The sequence below is a fragment of the Eptatretus burgeri genome, chromosome 10 (assembly GCF_056783735.1).
Source record: "Eptatretus burgeri isolate ZD-2024b chromosome 10, Ebu_testis_v1, whole genome shotgun sequence".
NCBI lineage: Eukaryota > Metazoa > Chordata > Myxini > Myxiniformes > Myxinidae > Eptatretus > Eptatretus burgeri.
Genome location: NC_140970.1, coordinates 63,345,163 through 63,372,638, shown reverse-complemented (window position 1 = coordinate 63,372,638; position 27,476 = coordinate 63,345,163). Strand labels below are relative to the sequence as shown.

Genomic DNA, 27,476 nt, shown 5'->3' with positions numbered 1-27,476 from the left:
AGTCCACATCACTGAATTACAGAAATATCCTGAAAAACAGGTCCTCTTCAGATCTATTAACATACTCACAATCATCGGCAAGGTCATGGAATCTAACATCACAGTTGACATCAAATCCTTCCTTTTCTCCAACAACCTGATCTTAAACCATCAGTTCGGATTCAGACCCAGTTAGTCTACCCTGGCTGCCAAAGCCACCTCCACACATGACTTACTGACTTATTCTGCTGCCATGACCAATGTATGGCTCTCAACTGGATCCTCTCACCTCTTCTCCCTGTCAAGGCTGCAATGCCCCAAGACAGTGTCTTTAGCCCAGTCTTATTCCTAATCTTCATCAATGGTCTTTCTGACTTCCTGGAAAATCCTCTTTATATCCTTCATGATAACTCTGTTGTCACCTACAGCATCCCTCTTTCTTCAAATAGGCAGACAACATTGTTTTCCCTCTCTGCAAACGTTGATAGAACAATGAGCAGGCCCCACACATGGAATATGTCGTTCAATCCTGACAAATCTCACATGCTCACTCTGTCTCTCCAGAAAGATTGTCTGCTGAACCTTCCTATCTATTTCCTTTAACAAGGCTATTGAATAAGTTCAGTCAACCATGATATTTCTTGGGAAAATCACATGTACAAGTCGGCCTCCAAAGCCAGCTGCTGACTGGACATCCTCCATCATGGAAAGTTTTTCCTTGGCACATCTGAACTTTTATCTACTTACAAGGCCTTCATCCGCAGCTTGATAGAATACTGCTCTTCCTGCTGGGTTGGCGCTCCTGCCTCACACCTTGCTTGAAGCTGTGGAATCTAAGGACTTCACAATCATTGGTATCTCCCACGATGAAGCTGAGTCTCTGGGATTACCACTTTCACATCGCAGGTCGGTGGGCAGCCTCTGTCATCCTCATCAATATTTTTGCTCTTGTGCCCTCTGCACTTTCCATGCTCTGTTGACACCCACCCCCCCCACCCCCAATAATTATTCAGGGCACACTGCCAGTAACCCCTCCTGGTGAAACTCTCAAAATCCTGAATCACTGCTCACCTTCTTTACTCATTCATTACTCTTTTTTTCCCCACCTGTGGAACCAACTTATTGTGGCTCTTCAATCTTATCCTTCCCTCCATTGCTTCAAGAAAGCTGCTCACTACCATACCCTATGCACAACCATATCTTTTCCACCCATATTTACACTCTCCAAGCCCACCTCTTTACAGGTTTCGAGATTTTACTTCCACTTCTGTGATTACCCTAACGAAATGGTATTGCTTTTGGGTCCGTTTGTTTGCCTGTCTGTCTGTAAGTCCACACATAATGTGCTTACGTAAGCCACAAACGTCACCTCGTGGTAGTTAGCGTTGCACGCTATGTTTTTTCAACCACGTACCTCTATAAAGGATGTACAATTACAATGCGAGTACAAGAATATTCGTTTTTCTGTAAAGTACATGCAATTAGGAAGGTGTCTTTTTCTATGAAGTATGTAGTATTAGAGCGTGAGTAAATGTATAAAATACATCCAATCAGAACATGAATCCATACAATAAAACCAAAAAGGTATATCTGTCTGCACTATGAACATAAACCTACTGTACGTTGTCAATGCATTGTCTACACGCTACACAAACACACCACAACACAAACACCATACAAGATGCACCAGACAAAACAATTCCTGGCGTGGGTCTGCAATCTCGGATTGGTCTTTCTAGTTGAGTTGGTGGCTGTATGCATCTTGTTCACTCCTCTATTCTCCTCTTGCTCTCATTCTCCCCCACATCCCTTGTCTCTCAAAGTCTTCCTCCATTCTGTCCATCAATCCTGCTGATGGTTTGTTCTGCTGCCCCCTCTTGCTGCTGTTTTTCTTTCCATTCTGTTATGTCCTGTTCCATTTTGTGTTCTCGTTCCTCCATGAGCCTCAACTCTGTATAGAAATTAATTTTTAAAAGGTGACATCTTAAAAAGAATAAATTCAGTGACTTCAAGTGAATCATTTGAATGACAAGTAGCAGTCGCGAAGTTGCGTATGTGCTCATCAATAAAGTGTCCAAGTTTGAATCCTGAGGAAGTCGCACTGATCTGAACACTGCCTTTTGGATGCTGTGCCAGCAAGGTTCCTGTGCTTGGAGAACACTGTCCTCTAGCTGTGCATGCTAAAGTATAGCTGCTCGTCAGCACGCTAGTTGTGGGAATTAATATTTCAGTCTTTCAAAAGGGCTCCATAATTGTGTGCTAGTGCCCTGGTTAGCTCGCCTGTTCGAAGAACAGAGAGCTATAGCGATACCCCCGGCGTCAGCATGAGCGTCAGCGTGAGCGTGAAAATGTTAAAGTTTTTGGTGCAAGTTATTTAGAAGCTTGCCATTCATTTAATATGTGTACTAGGATGCTGATATTTGGCAGGGAGGTTCCTTTGGGGTATATTATTGATGTAGTGAAGTTGAAATTAAAAAATAATTTCAAATGTTTTAAATTTTTGACCTGTTTTGAACTTAACTTTTTTGTAGCACATCAACGTTAAAGTTTTTGGTGCAAGTTATTTATAAGCTTGCCATTCATTAATATGTGTACTAGGATGCTATTAGGCATGGAGGTTCCTTTGGGATATACTATTGGTGTAGTGAAGTTGAAATTAACAAATTATTTTAATTTTTTTTTAATTTCAACCTAAGATGGTGTCAAAGCCACCCAATGCTCGCCTGTTTATACTAATTTCCTTTCTAATGTTTTTATCTACCACATTATTTTTTACTGATTACAATATACAAATACATATATTGATTTAAAATTATTTGGATCAGACTTCACTGCGATGCTTTATAAAAAATATTATTAGACTTGTCTTTTAAAAACAAAAACGATAAATGTATAAACAGGCGAGCATTGGTTGGCTTTGACACCAACTCTCTGGTTAAATTCCCTGATAATGATTTGCTGTATAATTTGTATTAGGCAGAGTAAGTGTGAGTGCTGAGGTGTGGCTTTAGCATGTGCATAGTGAACCATAAAACCTCTTCCTATTTATGAATTTCCTTTGAAAATCTTGAAATACTCACATGATTCCAAAAAATCCATGCTTCTCTAAAACTACCTCCCTCAACCACCTTCATTGAAAATCCCACAATATCTTCAGCAAGAATAGGCTTTAAGCTCAATCCACACCGAAAATCCAAAATGATCCTACTTTGTAGTTTTATTACAGTTGTTGGTTATTCTCGTTTAAAATGTTCATTCGAGATATGGCTGCTGACTGCTGAGTAAAATTACAAGATCAAAATTCAGTTAGATCAAACAGCAGGAAGTCACAGCTTACATAATTCAATGTTATATTGTGAAAAATAATGTTTTGAGATAAAACAAAGCAAAACAGAATATATATGTATGCAATAAGTCTGAAAGATGGCCGGCACGATAACGTATAGTTATGCACACCCACCTTTGAGCTGTCAAGCCTGGGTTTAAATCTCGACCCAGCATTCTGTATAAACTATCACCCTGGTGTTTTTCATGCAGGATGATGCATCAATGCACTGCTCATTGCAAGGACAGAAGCTGGAGGATGCATCTGCCAGCACTGTTTTTGGTGGATCACAATGGGGTCTTGCGAAGAGGAAGCGTTTATTGCCATTACCCCAGCCAATTTCCAAATTACTGCCACCTTCAGTGGAATGTAAGGCTTGGCCAGCCAATTTGTGAAGGACTGGGGGCAATTGACCCCCTTCCCCAATTGACCCCACAAGGAGGTGGGAATCATTGGGGACATGAAATAAGGCATATGTAGAAATCATTCCGAAATATTCTATATTTGAATCCCAAGCAAGCAATCCAAAATTCTGCGTTTCCTGTTCCTCATCAATCTCATCCATGTTTACGTGATGCAGAAAATATTCCCACTGAATTCAAGACCATACTTCGGAAAATAAAATATTTTGAAGCTACTATTGCAACTACCATTGTATTGCAACTGCCATATCATAACAAATCAATTGTAATTTGAAAATGCTACACTGTGTATGTATTTTTACCATTCAGTATAAAATACACTAATGCTACCAATCATATCAAAACACATCACATGTCAAAAACTACAACGGCACTTGGTTTAGCACATACCTCCACCAGGCTGAACAGTCGACGTTTTGTATCCCACTGATAAGCTGGATCTGAATCCAGACCTTTACCAAAATCGAATCGGCTTGTTCTTGTCACCTAACCAACTCATCCACAAAGTTTTGTTATAACTCGTCCAGAACTTTTTGAAATATCATGCTATGTTTCGTTTTTAGCCCCATCTCTCTGTGAACAAAATTCTCGTATCTGGATCCGGATTCAGATCTTCACTAAAATCTAATCAGCTTGTCCTTGTCACACCCAAACTGTCCACCAAGTTTCGTCCGAATCCGTCCATAACTTTTTGAGATGTCTTGCTATATATCATTTTTGGCCCTGTCGTGTAGGGTCTTACGTATGTAGCAAAATGAGGTCTCGTGGGATTTGGATGTTAATTCTTAACACCATGCTTAATTTTGTAGAGGAATATGTCTTGATTCGGAAAAATTATATTGTCATTTGTTTTTTCTTCGCAATTTGAGTGGATTTTTTTTTCAGGCCATTTGTGACACACCCTAAATGGCGAGATAGTCTTGTAAATGTTTTCAACTTTTTTTTAATATCAGGGTAACCTGGACATGTAGCATATCAACTGAAAGCTTTCAGTGTATTATTGTTGACTAATTAAGTAGGATGAAACATCATGTGCAGGACGAGTACAAACACAATCAGTGATGTCAATATTGGTTCACGAGTCAGTAAGTGACCATTACATTCGTTATTCGTGTCTGTCTGTCTGTCTGTCTGTCTGTCTGTCTGTCCTGAGCATAGCTCCGTGGGTTTTAATCCGATCCTGATAAAATTTTGGTGGGAGGATTATATCATGATCGAGTTGTGTTTTCCTGAGAATGGGCGTGCTGCGCCCATTACGGGTGGAGCCACGCCCCAAAAACATGTTTTTAGGGGGTAGCCAATTTCAATTTACATCTTTTCTGAGGGGGGTTTGTCAAATCTGGCAGGGGTTTCGGTATTTGGTTAGCCCAATGGCACCTGCATAGCCCGACAGACCTCGATTTTTCATTTTCGTCCCAAGGTTAAGGTCACAAGGTCACGAACTTAGAAAATTGCAAATTTTGACATAAAAATCATACGACCGCCCAAACTTTGAGAGCTGGGATGACAATATTTTTTATGCATAATCTTGAGGTCATTCCCCACCTAAAGTCTTGAAGCAATTTTGCTCTATCTCTAACACCTTGCCCGTGGCTCCCCCTTCAAGTTTGTTTTTATGCTGATTTCATCAAAGTATGGATTATTATCTAAGGAGTGCGAAATGCCATATAGCCTATATGACGTTATATTGTTCCTGGAATGTTCCAGAGGAAGTTTTGCACCAAAGGTCATAATCCTTGACCTTTGATCTTTAAAGTTCACAAAGGTCAAATTTTCAAAGTTGTGGGAATCAAACCGGGTTTTCGACCTTCTTTGACGAACTAACTTCAATAAGCTATAGCACGTATCCTGTTTCCTTATTTTAATGTCCACAACATTGTTTTGTGGCCTTTAAAAGTTATGCAAAGGTCAAATTTTGAAAGTTGTTGAACGAAACCGGGTTTTCGACATTTTGCAGCTAATAATCTGTCACTCGTACCACATCATGTTGATCATTTTTATAACTTGGTCAAAAATTATCACATTGTCTCATCCTTGACTTCTGAAACAATCTACATCGTCAAATACCGCTCGTGAACCATTGTCGTCTTCAGAGTTATTCTAATTTAAAGTTTTGGATTGCTGATTTAACGTATAGATTTGTTTCCTTGCAGACTCGGGAACTCTTGGTGATCAGATGATGGGATTAGTAACCAAGCGATGTACCGAAGCTTCAGAGTGTTGTTAAGGAAAGCAATTCCTTCTCGGAGTAGAGTGCTGGCCTTGTTAACGAAGTGACACATGCAGTAATGCCTGACAATATCAAACAGAACATTCTCAGAACTTGTGAAGCTGGAAAACAAAGCTACAATGAATCTGCAGAGAATCATGTTGTTGGTACAGACAGCTTCTGGGACAAAATGTCCAAGCTGAATCTGCTTCGTTGGAAGTCAGCCTCAAAAACTGTAAAGATCAAATTACCCTCGCAGGAAGTTGAACTGAAACAAGACAGATCACTTTTTGCAAGATTGTTCATTGTCACACGATTTCGTGCTGATGTGAACCTTAAAGAAACAATCAGGATGTATGAATTTCCATGCCTTCAAATGTCACTCTTTTCTCCTGATGGGCTTATTCTTGCCTACCTCAACAAGAGCAAGCTTGCAGCAATTCTCAAACAATCCCCACAACCAGAAACAGGCATGGATTCATCAGAAACAAATGCACATCAAGGCACAGAAGAACAGCATGACACTATCAAGGAATACCTTTATAATTGATGGCATGGCTGTTGGGCATGAATGATCAAAGTTGTCTCCAAAAGCATGTGCCGAATTTTCAGATCATTTCACCTGCACAATCGTGAAAATGTCCACCAACTACAATTCTGTACATCTCATGTTTGATTGACATGATGTCCCACAGTCCACGAAGCAACGAACAAGACACCTGCACTATGGCAAAGATGACACAGCACATGGATATGAAGTGACAGACTCAACAAAGATTAAGGTTCCTTTGAAGAATTTCTTGACGTAGAGAATATTATTGACGTAGAGAAACTGAGATGGCAGCATCAAGACCAAAGAGAGACTTACAGTGTACTTAGCAAACAAAACACTCACTCAATTTGAACAACGACTTCCACTTGTAGTTTTGTCAAGGAATAGAGCACAACCACGCCATTTTGATGTCGACCATTTGTCGAGCAACAATGAAGAAGCAGCCATTGTTCTCATTTTACATGCCCTTTACACTTCTCAGCAAGGGAACACTGTACACATCATGTCCACTGACATGGATGTCTTTGTTCTTGCTGTGACTAGACAACCACAACTCGGAGAAGGCGTGTGTATGATAGTAGGAACAGGAGATAAATGGCGCACTGTTGTTCTCAAGCCAATACATCAGGCCATGGGACAGAACGTTGCACAAAGCTTGCCCGGATTCCATGCTCTCACAGGTTCAGATACTACTTGACGGTTTTCAGATAAAGGCAAAATAACATGCTGGAATGTTCTGTTAAAAGCAAGCAAAACAGTTCTCGATTCCATCAAAAGCCAAGGGCCGGTGGACACCCCATCGTAAAACATGTATGATGGTCTTGAGGAACACGTATACCTACTCTACAGCCCACACTCAAATATTATTGACGTAGAGAAACTGAGATGGCACCTATTCATGAAAAAAACAAGCACATGCAGCGACCTATGCACCCCTCTGGTCGGCTCACTTTAAATCGGATACATACATGCTACACACTGTGGAAGCAGTTTTAAATTAAAACCAAACAGTCAGTACTCAACAGCCCCCCATACACATTCCTATGACCTCCTCGTGGTCTATGCTCACCGTGCACGTGCTATGGCGATATTCTCATCCTTTCACTCACACAAGTGCATGGATTCTCACCGGCACACTCAACTTTTCCCACACCCACACTGCGTGGCATATCCCGTATGGCTTCAGCACCGCAGCACGTCCACACCCCTCATGCCAAAGTACGTTTCGCGAGACGGCCACGTAACCGCAACCACAGCACCACGGGCCTGGGAGCGAGTTTGGTTTGGGCACCCATGAAACCCACACATCGCACAGATGTAAGCAAGCATGCAGGCACACACACACATCCCCACAGAGAGTCCCTTTACAAAACCCAATCTACCCATTTGTACCACGTCCGTGTGTGGTCCACGTACCTCGTCTACATACCATACATGTGGTCGATGTATCAATGCACATGCAGCGACCTTTGCACCCCTCCAGTCGCCTCACTCCGAATCGGATTCATACATGCTACACTCTGGGGAAGCCGTTTTTAATTCAAAACTAAACCATCAGTGCCGAAACAGCCCCATTAACAGAGGGGGAATGGTGAGGAGAAGAGAGGGAGGAGTGGGAGAGGGGAGAGGGGAGCGAGAGATGGGTCGGAGTCGTAGAGACAGAGGGAGTGGGGTGGAAGAGAGAGCGGGAGAGGGGTGGGAGAGAGAGGGAGAGGGGTGGGAGAGAGGGAGAGGGGTGAAAGGGAGAGGGGTTGCAGAGGGAGATAGGTGAGAGAGGGAGAGGTATGGGAGGAGAGGGGAGAGTGAGGAAGGCGAGAGGAGAGGGGGGATTCTGACAGATGTGACGCCCATTTTAACGTCCATCCAAGAGACTGCACACACATTGATGAATCACCCTGCCTGTAAAACACTAGGATGACAATTTATAGGTACATCAGGATTCAAAACCAGGCTAGACAGCTTAGAATGACCGTGCGTACTTCTCGGCTGTCCTGCCATAATGTGGCGATTTCATTGCTTTGTAACTGAAAACATTTTTTACTTGTTGTAATCATATAATACTAGCCGAAACCCCGTCACAGATGGATGAGCCCAATGTGACAACCAGTGGCGGCTCTTGTAAGAGCCGGATCCCAGTCGATGTACTCTATGGCCTTACCTAATGAGGCCAACAAAACTTCCTTGTACACGACATTTTTGGTGTGCACTACTCCTTTTTAATTTTTGGACTCCGGTTTTCACTGTCGGTCGAACAAATTATGACCATACAAATATGACACTGAATTTTTTTGGACTCAAAATAGTTAAATAGGACATAGCTCATAGGACATAGGACACATAGATAGGTACCAAATATGAAGTGTATGAAGTCTCTAACGTGAGACCTTAACCCGGGTTGAAGTAGAAGTCTCTAACGTGAGACCTTAACCCGGGTAGGGACTTCGATGATGCGGCTGTGACCTTAACCCGGGTAGGGACGTCGATGACGGGGCTGTGACGTTTCATCATGGAGTAAAGTATTCATCTGCTCAGGACTTTTTGGACGAAAAGTGTTTATTCTGCTTCAGAGTTGAAGGTTGACTATTCCCACTATGTGCGATGCACTCTTACAGGTACGAAGTTTCTTTCAGTCCAGGTCACAGTACCGAGAAAAACGTGACGCGACCACGAGGAGGAGCACAAAATTGGTCCTTCAGTATTAATATATAGATATTTTACCTTCCTAACTTCAGAGATGTCCCCACGGAGAACCGAACTGCAGTATCGTCATAGAAGCTTGTAAAGTTTAAAGCTTGTAGAGTTCTTGCCAAGTGGATTCAGAACTCAAGCAAGCACTCCAACGAAACAGTTGAAGAAACTTAAAAAAAAACGAAACATTTAATTTTTTTACATGTATCTATCTTCGTCAAAGTGACAGGTCATACGTATAATGAAATCAAATCACTCAAAAAGGGGAAACATCCTGCAAAATAAAATTGCACATTTTCATGGGGTGAGCCACCACCTAAGGCACCGCATGACAATGCAGGGCCAGGGCCTGCACTGAACTACAGGCTGAACTTTGTTCAAGTCTATCAATATATTCAGTGACAGTGCTAATACTTTTGCCATGTAGCGCCATGGCTTGCAAATGAACAACCAAGCAATTTGTAGAGCGCTCGCCAAGTGGCTTAAGCACTCAAGCAAGCACTCAAATGAAATGGTTGATAAAGAATGGCTGGCTTGGCAAGCTGATTGGTAATTGTAAATACCTGGAAAAACCAAAACATCGCAAATTTCTTAACATTTTCAGATTTCACTCCAGATCTTGACAGTTGTTTAATCCACATGATCCAATCCTCCAAACTGAAATAACATTTCAATTACATACTGCACTTTAGTCTGTGAGAGTAGATCGTGAAAATCTGATCATATAAACCATGAAATTGCTCCAAGCTACTAATTTGAAAACTATAGCACTCACAAAAGCAATATATACAGCAATTTGTAAGTATGAAGAGGTGGCATTCTGTGTGTGGAAAGTGAAAAAAAAAATGAGTGAATTATTGTGAAGAAACTGTTGCGGCCTGTTCAGAGTCAAGGCATTGTTGAGCAGGCCCCAAAAAAATGATGAATTCCGACCCCTGTGAGGGAGAGTGAGGTGACCAAGAATGATGTCTTGATGAAGGAAAATTAAATAAGGTCGTTATTTATTTTCAAAAAGGGTGTTTAAATTAAACTAAACACCCAATTTTAATTCATGGAATCCTTTGGTGTTCCCTTCGCATATATGCAAAGTTTGGGGCCACGAGGTTTCATGGTTTTGGAGGACACACACACACACACACACACACACACATTTATTATGATAGACAACACAAATCACGTTTTGATGCAAGGAATACAGTTTTGAATTTCATAGACATACTTCTCCATCTAATCAATTGTGTAATTTGAGACATGGTCACTTCAAACAGGGGAAAATGTCACATATTGTGTTTGGGAAATGAAATCTTCGAACATGTGTGTCACTTTCCAAATCAGGATGGGGCATCTAAGGTTACAACAACAACAACAACAACAAAAATAAGAATAAGAATAACAAAAGGTATGAGTAATAACAATAACAACATCTAGAATCGCCAGCAACTTTCAAGGGTTCCAAGCATTTTAACAAGAGTTGAACCAAGGAACCATGAGACACGTTAAAATTTAGAATATGTGAAACCAGCATAACAATAAATATTAACAAGAGTGCAAGTGAGTACAATATACGCCCAAACAAGAGGGTATATCCAGAATTGTGCTACTACATGGAAAACAGCATCCTGGTTGCCATGGCAACCACTTTAGATGACAACGTATGTCACGACACACCGTCTCCACAGTCTGTTCCTATGTACCAAATATGAAACGTGAAAGTTGAAAACTTTGGGAGTTAGAGTGCGGACAGGAACGGATGGAAAACAGCATCCTTGTTGTCATGGCAACCACTTTAGATGACGAACGTATGTCATGACACACCGTCTCCACAGTCTGTACCTACGTACCAAATATGAAACGTGAAAGTTGAAAACTTTGGGAGTTAGAGTGCGGACAGGAACGGATGGAAAACAGCATCCTGGTTGTCATGGCAACCACTTGAGATGACGAACGTATGTCGTGACATACCGTCTCCACAGTCTGTACCAATGTACCAAATATGAAACGTGAAAGTTGAAAACTTTGGGAGTTAGAGTGCGGACAGGAATGGACGGACGGACGGACAGACGGACAGACGGACGGACAGCCGGTATCACATAATACGCCCTGATATATATATATATATATATATATATATATATATATATATATATATATATATATATATATATATATATATATATATATATATATATATATATATATATATATATATATATATATATATATATATATCGGGTGTATAAAAAAGATGTTTTTCTTGTTGACATAAGGCATTAGTATCTCAGATAGTATGGACCCCATCATCTTGGCGGCAAAGTAAGGATTCACAGAATGTAGTCACAAGCGTTCAAATCACAATCTGTTTAGAATGGCCCTTGCCAACCATAGCAGCTTTGAATTGATGGTTTCATATCATGGCGGCAACAAATAGAGTTTGTGGTTGTAATAGTAGCTGTAATTGCATCTTTCCTTCAAAAAAACAAACAAACTAGAGATCATGGAACATCTTACCCCACACAGTCTTGAGAAAGAGGACATGTGACTACTCTTTTAAGCTCTTGCTTTGCGTTTCCAAGCATTGTCTTCGTTCGTTTTATTCGTGAACCTTGCATAACAGCCATGATGGTAACCATACAAAGTCGATGGGTCAAACGGGACAGTCTAGAGCTGACGATGCTCCGCTGAAATGCGTTTTTCATCGCCATCAAGGTTTATTGATGCATTTGTGCAATTACAAACCTTCTGCCAACTCCTCTCAGAAAAAATGAGGATTTTGGAACAATCTTTGAGAAAAATATGCACGAAACAAACAGCGCTATGCACCGCCATGTTTGTCAGAGTGCAGAATCTCACACAGTTAATGTTCCCCCAGGGTATGGGATGGCATGAATGCTGATTCCCATAGTTTTTCTCATAGTCACTATGCCGTCAGGGCATGAATATTTTTCCAAGTACTGCTAAAAGGAAGGTTTTTGAAAGTTCCAAAAAGGCGATTTCTGTTCAACAGTCTTCAAGTACTGGTATATAATTCAACTGAAAAAGTAATAAAGATTTTAAAGTTTGTAGAAGAAAACTTTTTTCGGAAATTTACCGCTGTTGAAACAGCATCTTTTACACCACCTTATTTAACACATTATATTAGTTCTTCATGCCTGTTGTTTGTGTCCATTGTGACATCACTAAGAACAGTAAGTTCCCTATTTGGAATGATTTTCAATTTTGTTTGACTGGCAGGCAGAGAGAGTAAAAAAAAAAATCTCACTCCTCTCTGTGCTTGTGTGATCGCAACGAATTCAGAGCCAAAGTACCGCTAACCTACAGGTTCGTTTTCTGATTCATGTTCCTATTCGTGTTCAAAATATAATATTCAATTGAAATCAAGTTGTTCTTCTATCATACGCTGATGTTTATAGACAGACAAAGTGAACCAATTGCTTAACCCCGCTTCTCGCTTCATGCACGCCCTGGTAAAAAGAACGCTTCATAATATGCCAGACAACTGCTGTAAGGAAACACTGCAAATGTTTTGTGCTTGAATCCACTAGCTGCTCAAAATCACGTGTCACCTGTAATTGTGGCAAATAAACCAAATTTATACGAGTACTCATTATTTTTTGCATACAATCCCATCCTGTCTCTCCTGCTCACCTGAAAAGTTTCTGGTTGCAAGCATGGTGGTAAGAATGGCACCCTGGAGAGAAGGGAAGTAAAGGATGAGAGTGCTTTTGCTCAACCTGCATTAGAATTGTGAGTTCAATCAACAATTGCTAGGACCACAAACTACCACTCAAAAGTAAAGTGCAAAAATGATGAAATTGTTTAAAAAAATTCACACACCTTGAGTTTTCGGCGAGCATTGAATTTCTTCAAGCAATCGACAGTCTCTTGCCGGTGCATGCAGGACGCCACAGTGGATCGTTGCTGAGGGAAATAGATGAGTCACAAAGCGCTTGACCTACCTTAAAGTATTGATCAATAACAAGCATTTTATCCTGCGGTGGGTCCGAGACAAGTTCATATTTACAGTTTAAATTACAAAATAAATATTCAGTGGAAGGGTATTCACAACTAGTTTAATGGGACAGGTTTAAAATATGAGAACGTCAATAAAACATAAAACATCACCAACACATGAAGCAACCTCTTTTGATTTCCCAATGTTCTTTGGAGAATAAAAATTACTTTCAACTACGACACTTATGTTGCCATTTTCCATTTTCCCATGACACATGAACAAACGTGTTTGTGTGTGTGTGTGTGTGTGTGTGTGTGTGTGTGTGTGTGTGTGTGTGTGTGTGTGTGTGTGTGTGTGTGTGTGTGTGTGTGTGTGTGTTTGTGTGTGTGTGTGTGTTGCTGGTTGTAATCTCCATATGTGAGTTTCAGAAGGTGGAACAGAACCCTCCCAGGTCTCAAAATATCCACCTCCATGTGTGTATACATATACACTCAGTGTACAAAACATTAGGAACACCTTCCTAATATTGAGTTGCACCCCCTGTTGCCCTCATAACAGATTCAATCTGGCAGGGCATGGACTCCAGAAGGTGTCAAAAGCGTTCCACAGGGATGTTGGCCCATGTTTACTCCAATGCTTCCCATAGTTGTGTCAAGTTGGCTGGTAGTGGATCTCTCCTCTGAATAGCTCGTTCCATCTCATCCCACAGATGCTCAATTGGATTGAGATCTGGTGACTGGGCAGGCCATTGCAGTAAGCTGAATTCACTGTCATGTTCATGGAACCATTCCTGTACAATCCTAGCCTTGTGATGGATACATGTACTCATAAGGTTTTCTCCATACCCTAGTCCTCCCATCAGCATGAAACAGCAGGGATTCATTAGACCAGGCAATGTTTTTCCAATCCTCCAGTGTCCAGTGTATTTGTTCCTTAGCCTACTGCAACTGCAGGTTCTTGTCATTTGCTGAAAGCAGTGGAACTCTGTACAGTCCTTGGCTGCCATACCCCATTTGTGTCAAGGTACGACGATTTGTGCATTCTTTTGTGGGTCTTTCGGCACCAATGTTGTACTGGACTATCAGTTAACTAACTGTTGCCCATCTGTTGCTCTGCACAATTCGTGTCAGCCTCCTTTGGCCTCTTTCATCAATGAGCCGTTTTCGACCACTGCCCTGCCGTTTGTTGGATGTCCTTTGGGTGTTGCACCATTCTTAATACACACAAGAAACTGTTGAGCATGAAAACTCCAGCAGCATCACAGTTCTTAACTCACTCGCACCAGTGCGCCTGACACCTACTACCATACCCCGTTCAAAGGCACTTAAATATTTTGTCTTGCCCATTCACCCTCTGAATGGCACCCATACACAATCCATGTCTCAATAGTCTCAAGGATTAAGCATAATTCTTTAACATCTCTTCTTCCCTTCATCCACACTGATTGAAGTGGATTTAACAGGTGCAATCAATAAGGGATCATAGCTTTCACCTGGATTCACCTGATCAGTCTATTTCATGGAAAGAGCAGGTGTTCCTAATATTTTGTACACTGAGTGTATGTGCGTGTGTGTGTGTGTGTGTGTTTGTGTGTGTGTGTGTGTGTGTGTGTGTGTGTGTGTGTGTGTGTGTGTGTGTGTGTGTGTGTGTGTGTGTGTGTGTGTGTGTGTGTGTGTGTGTGTGTGTGTGTGTGTGTGTGTGCGCGCGCGCGCACTAATAATAAGTCTTTTTCTTTCACGCATTTGAAAACAAATCTCTGCAAGATCAATAATTTCTCAAAAACATTGAGGGATATGTCCGTTGAAGTATTCATAAAAGGTGAGCGAGTGATAATAACAAGTAGTCAAACTTACCTTTTGGTTTCTCTTTTTGTCCAACTCTCACTGAAGTTTAAGTAATTGGACAATGCTGAGACCAACACATAAGTAAAACAAACGACATGCTGTTGACAGGAGATGAGGAAATGAGAATAACATACACAGATCCAGGGATGTTTGAGGGCCTCTGCTGCTGTGATCCGCTTGGCAGGATTGATGGTCAGCATCTGGTTGATGAGGCTCTTTGCTTCTGGTGTCACAGTATCCCACTCTGGGGATGGGAACTGCCACAAGATAATTTTGGCAGGTGGTCCATTGAGAAACATTTTTTGGCCTCTTTGATGTGCTCATTTAATCACTTAAAACATGATGCCAAGACATCAAGTTCAAATACCATATTCTGTGTTGATTCATCCATTACTTAAATTGTGAAAAGCCAATTCAACTTTACAAGAAGTTTAATGGTACCAAGTTCCAGGAACATTCCTACCTACACAGCAACTTACTCCAACAATATCCCATCAAAGAAATGGGACAGCCTTTGTTTGTCATTTTCTACTTCATAACTAAATATAAGACAAACCCATAAAACAATGTCCAGTACTAACATTGTAAGTGCTTCTCACAGAAATGGAAAATGAGGAAATATATAAAATTGTGGGGATAATTTTACCCCACAGCATCTGATACTTATAGAGGAGCTTGTGACATTACATAGAGGACAAGTACATTACGAGACATTTGTGAACTTTTATAATGTTCTAATAACACTAAAACACTTGCCTTACTTCCCTTCTTTTTCCAACACACTCTTCTTCCCCCTCTTTAATCCCCTCTGATAATACTGCATTCACTACACTCACTACCTCGACCTATATTCTTGACTTATTTTACCTTATTCCTGTCATTTTCCTGGGAGGTTCCTTTATCCAGAGATTCCTGATGGCCTCATTTATCTTACTGGAGGTAATGGAGAATGGTGTAACTAAAGATGTCACACTGTCATGGTGCTTGTGTGGCTCGCAGACAAGGACGCTGCAGGAAATCCATGTCGATAAGTAACTTTGGCTTGGATACAATTAATACCCTTTCTTCTGCAACAGTCAACAGGTGACTCACTGAAGGTTAAAGCAGGAAAATAAGGGGTAACATATGATTTGAAGAATCGGTACCGTATAACTTTATCATAAATAACTGCCAAGGTGGAAAATGTGATTTTGAGTTATCGGATATTAACTACTCACAAAATTGCTGACACATTAGATGTTTCATCCAATTTGAAAACTCCTGAGAAAATGTTTGAGCATGAAAATTAACTGACTGCACGATGGGTCCCGTCATGCTGACCAAAGACTCGAAGGGGCGATGACAGCAACTCTGAATAGACATGTAAAACATTCAGATAAAAAGCTCTTTTGCCCAAGTTGTATCGATGGGTGGATCTTTTTACCTTTTTGCCTGTATCTTATGTCTTGCGGAAAACTGGGAAGGACAGAACCAAGAGAGGGCAGATGGTGCAAGACCAAGGAGGAGGCAGTAGAATACAGAGGCCACCAACCTGCTCGCGATGCAAGCAAGCCGAGGCACTCAGCTTCGTCATCGGAAACCCCAATGCTTTTGAGGGTCAATTGCTTTCCGTGGTATGAAGAGAGGCAAGGTATGAGGCAGGGGCCCCAGCTCAAAGGGAAGAGCAATACCACATCAAGCTGCGAATGAAGGCCTTTTGGGTTGTCAAACGTTCAGACTGGCCAAGGAAAGACCTTGCACGACAAAGGATGCCCAATCGGTGGCTGGCTTAGGATGAAATACTTCCACACAAATGCCTCTTGCTCTTCCTCTACTCCAATTGGTTCATCTGAGCATATGCTTGTGAGAGTCAACATATCTCAGGCAATTCTCAGAGAGCTGCCTCAACGCCGGCGAGTCTGGCAGTTCGCTCAGGCAGATTGGCAAGGACTGCAAGCAGCCATCTCTGTTCAGGACTGGTTTCCCATATCTACTGCTCCTGATATTAACTCAGACTGGGAATTATCCCAAAGAAACATGCTCTCCCTCATGCACAAATTCATCCAATCTCATCTCCAATTATCCTACACTTCTTCCACCCATGGTACGCTGAATCATGTGTTGAGTTAGTTGTTCTGAAAAACTTGCCTTCTCTTCCTTGAATGCAAATTTGACCCGAGGCAATCAGAGTTATTTCCAGAAAGCCCACAAGTGTGTCACCGCTCTCAGAAGAGCGAGGAAGCAACATCCGTCCAACTTCAAGAATGAACTTTCAAAGTTTTCTCCTTTCTCTGAAACCTGATGGCACCTTGTCAAATCTGTCTCTGGTGTATGCTCCCCTTCGATCCCTTCCCTCACACCACAGCCAACTCTGCATGTGAGAAGGCCGAATGCCTTAATTCTGTGTCTGCTTCCAAATCTTGTGTCCCAAACCTCTCACTCTCTGTACACAACCTTCCCAGTCATACCCAACTGCTCCTGGACTGTCTTTTTCACCTGAGAAGGTGGAGAAATTTCTGTAAAAACTTCAACCCGGACTCTGCTACTGCACTGCACGGCGTCAGCTCACGTGTCCTATAAACCTGCTCTGATGCTCTTGCATATCTTCTCTCTGTTCTTTTCACCCTATAATTTGCCCTATGTCATCTTCCATCTGCCCTATGTCATCTTCCCTATGTCATCCAAATCTGCCAACATCACTGCATTAAATAAAAAGTTGTAAAAACTGATCCCCTTAAACTACAGACCTATTAGCTTACTTCCAATCATCAGCAAGGTCATGGAATCCATCATCACAGTTGATATGAAATCCTTCCTTTTCTCCAACAACCTCATCTCATATCACCAATTTGCTTTCAGACCAGGTCACTCCACCTTGGACCTGCTGTTTCTACTCACCCAACAATGTATGGATGGAGGCTCTCAATGTCAGACATGAGATCAGGGCTGTCTCTCTGTACATATCTCATGCTTTCGATACAGTCTGGCATCTTACCTTCCTCTCCAAACTCTGCCTGTGGCATCCAAGACCAACTCCACACTTGGCATGCTGATTTCCTCTGCTCTAGCAGCCAACATATGGCTCTCAATGGAATCCTTTCATCTCCTCCACCCATCAAGGCTGGAGTTCCCAAAGGCAGTGTTCTGGGCCCAGTCCCATACTAGATGTTCATTAATGATCTATCTGACTCTGGAAAATCCCCTTTATATATTTGATAATGACTCCACCCTCTATCATAACCCCCCCCCCAATCCTTCAGATAGACAGGCTCCAGCTTCTTCCCTCTCTTCACACCTTGACAAAACCACAAGCTGGTCAAACACTTGGAATATTCTTTCAATCAAGAAGAATCTCACACTCTCACTATCTCTCTCCAAAAGGACCATCTGGCAACCCCCACCTACTTTCTTAACAGTCTTATTGAGGTAGTTTAGTCACTCAAACTCCTGGGTCTCACAATCAGCGATGGTTTTCTTGGGCAGACCACATTTCAAAGTTGGCCTCCAAAGCCAGCCGCTGACTGGGCATCCTCCATCGTACAAAGTCCTTCCTTGGCACACCCAGCCACCTAGAAGACCATCATCTGCAGCTTGATGGAGTACTGCTTTCCACTCTTGGCTGACTCCCCTGCCTCACACCTTGCTAATCTTGATGCTGTGGAAACCAGGACCTTCAAGATCATTGGAATCTCCTGCAGTGAGGCTGAGTCTATGGACCTAACACTTTCCCATTGCAGACAGGTTTGTGGTCTCTGTCTTCCACTGCCTCCTTTCTGGTCTTGTACCATCTGCTCTTTCCATGCTTTGTCTCCACCCACCCCACACCCTCAGGTTTCTGCAGGGAACACATGGTTCACCACTGTGGGGGAAAAATTTATATTAATGTATTTTAAATTGCAACAAATGGAGTTTCAGAAATGTAACTTTTATGCTGCAAATTGAATTTGCTGTCATTTCTGGCCAAAAGACTTTTGCCCTAAATGATAAGAAATGTGTTGTTCTGGAGCAGAGTGACCGAGCTGATAAATGAACCTTTGCTTAGAAATGTACGAAGTGGCTTTTCGTCTAAAGGACACGTCTTCAGTCTGGGTGAATATTCCCCAACCTCTCTCTCACGAAAGTATAAAATGCTTTGAAATCTAAAATTGTTTTCAGTGCAAGCACGTGAGGAAGTATAGTTTCTCAGTGGCTTGTACTCCTTGGAACTGACCAAGTACCAAGTTAGAATAAAACTCTCTGATGTAATGTGGAAGTGAATTGAATCGGGTTGGTCTAACTGTTAACTAAAGTAAGAATAAATGAAATAGAACCAAATAATATTGCAATCAATAGGGATTCTTAAGTTCATTGTACAAGGGTGAGAAGTGTATAGTGTATAATTAGAAAATAAATTGTTTCAAAGGAAGGACTTGTGTGGACATCAGTTTTATCAGTGTCAATAGGGTTTTTGTAGGATTTTATAATCAAATCGGACAAACGTTAAACTCTGTTTAAAGTCAAATAGGATTCCACAATCGGCCAGTTAGAATCCTTCAGGAGGGCAACGATCACAACAAGGTGGGTTTAAAAAATCTACATCAGTTGGCGCCGTGACTCGGATTCGAACCGACGTTGGTGCGGTGCTCGTGACCGGAGGTGCTTAATCTGCCGGAGGCAGTGCCTGGAGGAACGACAAGTGCTTGAGCGAAGGTAAGGGAGAGCGTTCTCAGCAGGTAACGCATTTCGAACAAAGAAAAGTTCATTGTCAGATAATTTTATTGAGAGAAAGAAGAGGATCCGGCGGAGCGAGTCCATTTTAAAGTTAACAATAAGTACTGTAGTTGTTTTAGAAAAGTGCTGGAGAAGAAGAGGAGTCAGATGACAAGAAGAGGCTCGTTAGGAGCCAGATGCGTAATTAAATAGGCATGATGAAGCGACATGCCACATGTTTGCATTGATATGGACCGGCTGTGAGAGAGAGGCCGAGGACATGGCTGAGGCGCCGAGATAGGGTTAAAATAGATAAACATTATAAGTTACCTGTTTGTAAGAGTTATAAGAGTTACTTTTGTTCATTGAACTCACTGGAAGTTTGTTGGCAGTGGGGTTGTTATATTATATTGTGTGGAGGTTTTACGGATTTGTAAATGCAATGATTTGCACGAAACGTTTTGTAGAGTGCAGGAGACGATTAACCAGCTGGGAGCATGGTTGGTGATTTGCATTGAGATGCATGTGTTACTGAGAGTAAAAAATGAAACTTGTGCGAGTCCAATATTCACTGCAATGAAACGTGTTCTGTTGGGATTTTGACGATATTTTAACTTGTGCTGAGTTGAGCTGTGGGTCTGTTTGAAATGGCATGTTATACATTCTTGGCGTTGTATTTCCACGCGAAGGTCACAAACTACACTGTGTGAGACCCCCCTCCACTCGATCTGTGGGGGGTGGCCTATCTTTACACTGAGTCTTTGTTCGAGCCTTTGCTTTAGGTGTGAAATTCGATTCATATGCAGATTCAAAAGGATGAGATAGAAATGTGATTGGTATTTGTCACGTGATCACATGCGAGTCGATGAGATGCAATGCTGTTTCGTGTGTGTGTTGAAGCCATGACAGAGTAATGCAAACTGTGGGTTTTGCCTGTCAGAGTTTTTTCCTTTTTCTTCCCACCGGATGTGGAGAGAACTTCCTGTTCCTTGTCCTTGGTGTTTGTGGCGCACCCTCTCGACTGAATCTGTTTAAAGTGAAGTCCATTTCGGAAAAAGTGTTAAAGTTTTATTTTACAACCAACGGGATTTTGAATAAATTGTGAAATAACAATTGTGAATGTGGATATACTGTATGTGATTTAAATGTAGAAATGTGATTTGGAATTATTTTAATGATTTGATGATGTTTAGCACGTGGGGCGATTCACAGATAATTGATGATTCCCTCGGATGGACGTTGAAATATTGTTTTATTCGTCTGCGAATGTTGAGGTTACCTGAACTTGTGCTGGGAAGGCAATGGCAAACAACCCAGTGTAACCCTTTGATCGATTCAGTCAAGGTAAATTCATTATTTAATTGGATAGATGCTGAAGATTTAATTTTTCATTTATGGATTTTAAAAGTAAATATTTTATTGTTTTGACCAAAAAGTTGTTTAAGAGAGTTTGGATGTTTATTAGTCTGAAGTTTAAGATGCTTTTCCAAGACTGGGATAAAGATTGTGGAGGGTGAAGATGCATGTATAGACAGAGTGTTTGAGCTGCAATTTAAATGATATTCGCCTGATGACAGATTTGGCAAGTGATTTGACAATTTTTGTACAACTGTTTAAAATGATTTATCTATTTTGATAAAGGAAAATGGATTCGTAATTGAGAAGGTCAGAGGAAGTGATAGATGGTTTGTGTATGTGAATTGGAAAAATGGCAGCATGTTTGCTGTTTTGGTGAGAGAGAAGTGGACAGATGGAGAAATGTCAGAGATTTAAAATGTCGATGGAAATAGCAAATGAGATGGATGTTTTGAGTATACGTACAACTGGGATTTCTGTATATTTTAGCATGTTGTTTTGGGAAATAACAAGGAAAGGGATTAAATATTGATATGACATATAATGCAAGTTAAATGCTTCCATAAGAATCTTTGTTAGTCTTGTAGAACTACATGTGCCCATGAGGTTTATTGATTGGTGTTTAATTGATGCTTTGTTTGTTTCGGAGTGTTGAAAGCAGTCTTTGAAGCAATGTACGATTTCATCTAAATGAAGTTTGGAAAGAAATTCCACACAAAGATTGGACGATGGGAGAACCCAGATTTGGTTGATTGAGCATTCAACACATGATCATGCCCCTTCCTGAGGAGATAAGATGGAGAAATGTGGGAAAAGAAAGAAAAAACCCACTGAGGAGAAGGTTGAGCAAAGTCTTAACGTCGGCGTTGTGTGGTGCCTGCATGGAGGAATGTTCTCAGCCACACTCTCGATTGCCGCTCTGCAAATACATCGTGAACTTGCTGTGGTTGCTTCAATGTACGACAGGCCTGGAATTCCACACTGCGCTCCTTCAACCCAGTGTCTGGCCCAAACTTGTACTTGCCCACATCTACCTTCTCCTCAGCAAAAGGAGTGCTTCGATTGTGTTTCCTGTTGGGTGCCGCTCTATCCACACCCTGACCTGTTTATCTTCTGACTTCGGGTAGCATGTTTTCAATGTGTGACACATGCTGATGAACAGGCCATATATTAAATGGAAACTCACTCATTTTTCTGATATGAGCACTCGCTGCCATTGTTGATTGAACTTGAATAATGGAAATCTTTTCTCCTTCAGGAATGGGACATGGTAATCATGTGTAAGAAAAATTATTCAAATTTTCCTTAAAAAAAAAACGGGGGAGTGTGGGGGAAAAATTTATATTAATGTAGTTTAAATTGCAACAAATGGAGTTTCAGAAATGTAACTTTTATGCTGCAAGTTGAATTGTCATTTCTGGTGCAATGACAATGTCATTTCTTTCTGTCATTTCATTTCTAGTCATTTTTATGCTGCAAGTTGGCTGTCATTTCTGGCCAAATAAAAAGACTTTTGGCCTAAATGATAAGAAATGTGTTGTTCTGGAGCAGAGTGACCGAGCTGATAAATGAACCTTTGCTTAGAAAATGTACGAAGTGGCTTTTTGTCTAAAAGACACGTCTACAGTCTGGGTGAATATCCCCCAACCTCTCTCTCACGAAAGTATAAAATGCTTTGAAATCTAAAATTGTTTTCAGTGCAAGCACGTGACAAAGTATAGTTTCTCAGTGGCTTGTACTCCTTGGAACTGACCAAGTACCAAGTTAGAATAAAACTCTCTGATGTAATGTAGAAGTGAATTGAATCGGGTTGGTCTAACTGTTAACTAAAGTAAGAATTATTGAAATAGATCCAAATAATATTGCAATCAATAGGGATTCTTAAGTTCATTGTACAAGGGTGAGAAGTGTATGGTGTATAATTAGGAAATAAATTGTTTCACAAGGAAGGACTTGTGTGGACATCAGTTTTATCAGTGTCAATAGGGTTTTTGTAGGATTTTATAATCAAATCGGACAAACATTAAACTCTGTCTGAAGTCAAATAGGATTCCACAATCGGCCAGTTAGAATCATTCAGGAGGACAACGATCACAACAAGGTGGGTTTAAAAAATCCACATCACCACCATTCCTCTTTTTCCCACCTCTGGAACAAACTTCCACATTCTTTTCAATCTCATTCTTCCTTCTGGGTAATCAAGACAGCTATCCACCACCATCTCTAATCATCCCCAATCCAGAACCATGATATTTTGGTGTCACCCCCCCCCCCACCCCCGTTCCTTTTGTCCTGTTACATCCTGATCTATTCAGCGTATGATTTCTTCCATGAGCCTCGACTCTGTATGCAAAATACTGCATATATATTTGGTTGCATTATGCAACTTACTCGGCTAGAACCAAGCTTAATATTTAAAATATCACTTCATAAAACAAATGCTAATTTGAGAAATGCAATAATTCCATGTGTAAAACGGAAGAGATCAACATGGTTTCTGTTTTTATCTTTGACACGGAGGTGATTGGACAAGCAGCCTAAACATAAGAGCAATTACAGTGTGATGACACTCACGTCATAGGCCCCTGCTTTGATTTGCTGGTACAACCGATGCTGGTCCTCGTCCCAGAATGGCGGGTAGCCCACAAGCAGGATGTATAGAATTACACCTGAAAATGATGACAAGCAATGAAAACCATTCACCCTTGGTTATCACTTTTCATTTGTAATTACTTCCACAATGCTTTATGTATATACAGGTTAATATTTATGCCACATCACAAAAAAATAACAACACGGAGAGGTAAACATGAATGCATTTCTAACATGTGATAAGCTTTGTATATCTACCGAAAGCCAGAGTATCCTTCCCATTATTATTGGTGTCAAAAATTATTGTTCAGAACTTTATTGTTTTATTAAAGGCAAAAGGTTGATGTTTTTTTTATTATCAACTTGTCACATTTTATGTACCGCCGATTAAATCAAGTGATGGATGACTTGATGTACTTGTCCTCTCAAACTCATGCATAGCATTTTTGAGGTGCTTTTTGGGAATGGGCCTGGATCGCATCTGTGATCTTCTGTTGAATGTTGCCGATGCTGGTAAGCTTTTCATGGTACACCAATATTGTAAGTTGACCCCCACCGACGCAAGTTAAGTGATGTGGAGGTCAGGGAAAAGAGGTAGTCATACAATTGTTGTGAGTTCGCGGTAAAAATAACAGCAGAATTGTGCAGCTTAGTGACAAAACACACCAAACATTGACCTTGGTGGAGTCATGCATGTGCTCCTCATTTTATTTCATCAGGGTTCTCCCACTCCCAAATGCTGCATCTATGATGGTTTACTTTGTGACTAAGCTTGAATGCAGCCTCATCAAAAACACAGAAACCTTTCGTCTTGTTCGATCTTTTCAAGCATGATACCACAAGCAGAATACAACATGCATCATCTGACTCATTCCCCTGACATATTTGATCTGTTGAGTCACTTTAGAACATTGGTATACTGTACATATATATCATGAAAAGCTTGTCAGAATCAGAAAACAGAGGATCATGCATGATCAGCAAATCAGATGATAAGAGATCAGTAATCCAGGCTATTCCTTCAAGAACACGTCCAAAATGTTGTGGATGAGTTTGAGTGACAAGTACATCATGGGATCACAGTTAAGAACAGTTATGTAGAGGTGCACTCAAAGTGACAATGCAATAAATTATCTCTGACTAAAACAATAAAAAGTTATAAATAAACTTTTTTCCTCCAAAAATAAAGGGACACCAACAATAACCAACCTTTTTGTACCAACAATTCACAACAACCTTTTACACAATGGATAACTGTGCCATTGTTGTACTTTTCCTCCAAACATAAATGTATTACCCAATTATCCCGACATGACTCTTTAACGATTTGACTTATGATATTGTTGTGGGCCGGGGGTCGGTGGTGAGAACGACCGCTAGGTGGGGAAGTTTCCGCCGTCGCCCACCGGTCTCCCTGGAATTATAGGCCGTCGCTCCGGATAACTCCGAAGCCGGCAGGTCGATTAATCGACCGTGAAACGCCAATATCTCGACCGCGTGGCATAGGGTTAATTGTCGAGATCCCAATATACCTAAATAACCACGCAGTCTTGGCTACCGGGGATTCACGCCCTTGGCACATCTTTCTCGAACCGGGTCACTCTACCGACTGTGGTAGAGTTCCAACTCGCGACTTCCAACTCCGGTTCGGTTGCAGCTGAGCGGAAACTGCCAAAGCCGTGCCGGCTAGGATTAACGGATTATCGGGGATGAAACCCGTCTGAACTCAGACCCGGACCATGCTGGACCAAATAAAGAAAGGACGGAAACGAGCTGGGAACATTTCTAATAATTTATTTACAATAAAAGACAAGGAGGCAAGACTTGAAGCGAATATGCAGCGCAGGAATTTACAATGATTCAAAGCACTTACTCAATTCTACTTATAGACGGGTCTACACGCAGTCACACACACAAAAAGAAAAGAAACCCCGGAGTTTTTATTGGACCCTCCAGCCAATGAGAGAGACGAGCTGGGGTCAGAGTTTGGATGGGCACCTGTGGGTCGTCGAAGGTCCCAGCTGCACGTGTGGGACTCGTGGCTCGTGTTGGCAGCCGCGTGGAACAATTGGAGTTCCGGGGCGGAGATCAGGGTCGTGGACAGGACCCACCAAGGCTCCATAAACAGGCTGGTTCACTCACTCTCCAGCCCAACCACCGTCAACCAACTTGTAACCACTCAAGTACTCCAGATCTCCCAGCGCCAACGCCAACGACCACCACAACCGAGTCTGCTCGGGGATATATCTCCTCCCACACGGGGAGGGACCTTGGCGAGAATCATCTCGCTGTCCGTCCCTCATTGGCCAACGGCCGCACCCTACCGGGGCAGAGCCATGGCCCCTGTTCGGAGACCTCATATTCTCCACGTGGCCTCGCTCGCGCAGAGCAAGAGGGTCTGCCCTGAAAGGCCCACCGTACAAAAACTATCATTTGTGGGGCCGAGGACTGGAGCCGCGAGGCCCCCCTTTCGGCAAGTCAAGGTACGAGCAGCCAGCGGGTGGTGATGTAGTGTGATGCGGAGGTTTGGGATGGCTCGTTGGATGTAAAACCTAACTAAAGACGTCACAACGCACACATTTAATCCTCCCGCTAAACAAAAGGATGGGGTCCTGATTACACACGTACTTACCGGCATAACTAACTTTGGGACCTGAATGTTGAGTGCGCATGGTTTCCAGATTCGTAACAATATTATTCGACACACGATTGCATTTTTTTGTGATCCCCAGCATTGTTTAAGACTAGAGGAAAATAATTTTGGAGAAAATCAGATGATTTTTCGTGATCTTCAACTCTATCACATTTTATTTGTGGTAACAAATGCTTATGACTTAAAACCAGTTGTTTTGGGAAGGCAAGGCTCATGAGCCTTGGTAGGCAGCTCAACTAGGAGAAGGAAACTCTGAATCCAAATTCGCTGCTGCCTTTGGGTTTTGTTTTTTTAAAACAAATGCTAAGGGTTTAATAGGGTAAAGGCAGCAATCCTTTTTAAAGGAGGTGGCCCTTTCCATTCGTTAACTCATGGGCCACCCTCTGACAAGGTGTACTATCCCATTTTAGCCTCCTGGTCAGGGTTATGTGAAGCCATGGGAGCAGTAGGTGGATGGCATGTAGCTGGCACATATCACCAGTAATCTCCCTATGGCCTTGATATGATGCAGAGGATTATCTTATGGAGAACAATGACTACGATAATCTGTCTCGTATAGACAATGCCCGAAAGAAGGTAATTGCAAACCACTTCCTCACAATGCTAAGAATCCTAATCAGAAATGTAAGAGATAAAGCTATGCTGCCGGATGATGAGCCCCTCAGGTTTGAAAGCACCAAAATGGCTACAGGGAAGAGCAAGGGGCTTTATTGAGTAGGACTTGCCGTTATGATATGACTGGATTAAACCCGCAAGGAAATCCAGTCGCTGAGGTCACCAGAACTAAAAGTTGAACTCTGAGCTTCTCAAATGTTCAATATATTGGACCATGGAATGTAAGGTCTATTAATCAGGAAACGTTAGATGTAATAAAGAGAGATGTGGAGAGGAGAATTACTGAAATGTTGGGAATAAGTGAACTTATATGGCCTGGTTTTGGGCAATTTCAATGTGATGATTAGGGTTATTTTCTGGTTATGAAACCTGTAAAAGAAATGGAGAAAAAGTGATTTGCAATCATAAGAAAACAACAGGGTCAGTACTGGGATACAACCCAGTCAATGATAGATTAATATCAGTGAGGTTGAAAGGACATCCAGCAAACAACACAATCATTTAGATAAATGCTTCAACTTCTGCAGCAGATGAAGAAATTGTGGTGCCCAAAGGGATGAATGTTTTATGGAAAGCTGCAGGAACTGGTAAAACAGGTGCCTAAAGGAGGTGTTTTAATT

General features: G+C 41.6%; 1 protein-coding gene across 8 annotated transcripts in view; it reads right to left on the bottom strand.

The window, feature by feature from the left end:
• Nucleotides 1-27,476, bottom strand: part of LOC147018714 (calcium/calmodulin-dependent protein kinase type II subunit alpha) — a 226,493-nt gene that overhangs the window by 54,267 nt on the left and 144,750 nt on the right. For all 8 annotated transcript variants that reach the window (XR_015062497.1, XR_015062499.1, XM_085898674.1 and 5 more), the window contains 4 exons: nucleotides 23,571-23,665; nucleotides 15,107-15,229; nucleotides 13,011-13,094; nucleotides 12,822-12,864 (listed from right to left, as the gene is read on the bottom strand). Coding sequence is in view for 6 of the 8 variants with exons in the window: in XM_085898674.1 (XP_085754800.1) it covers nucleotides 12,822-12,864; nucleotides 13,011-13,094; nucleotides 15,107-15,229; nucleotides 23,571-23,665 (345 nt within the window). In the remaining 2 variants the exon portion in view is untranslated. The remainder of the gene's footprint in view (nucleotides 1-12,821; nucleotides 12,865-13,010; nucleotides 13,095-15,106; nucleotides 15,230-23,570; nucleotides 23,666-27,476) is intronic.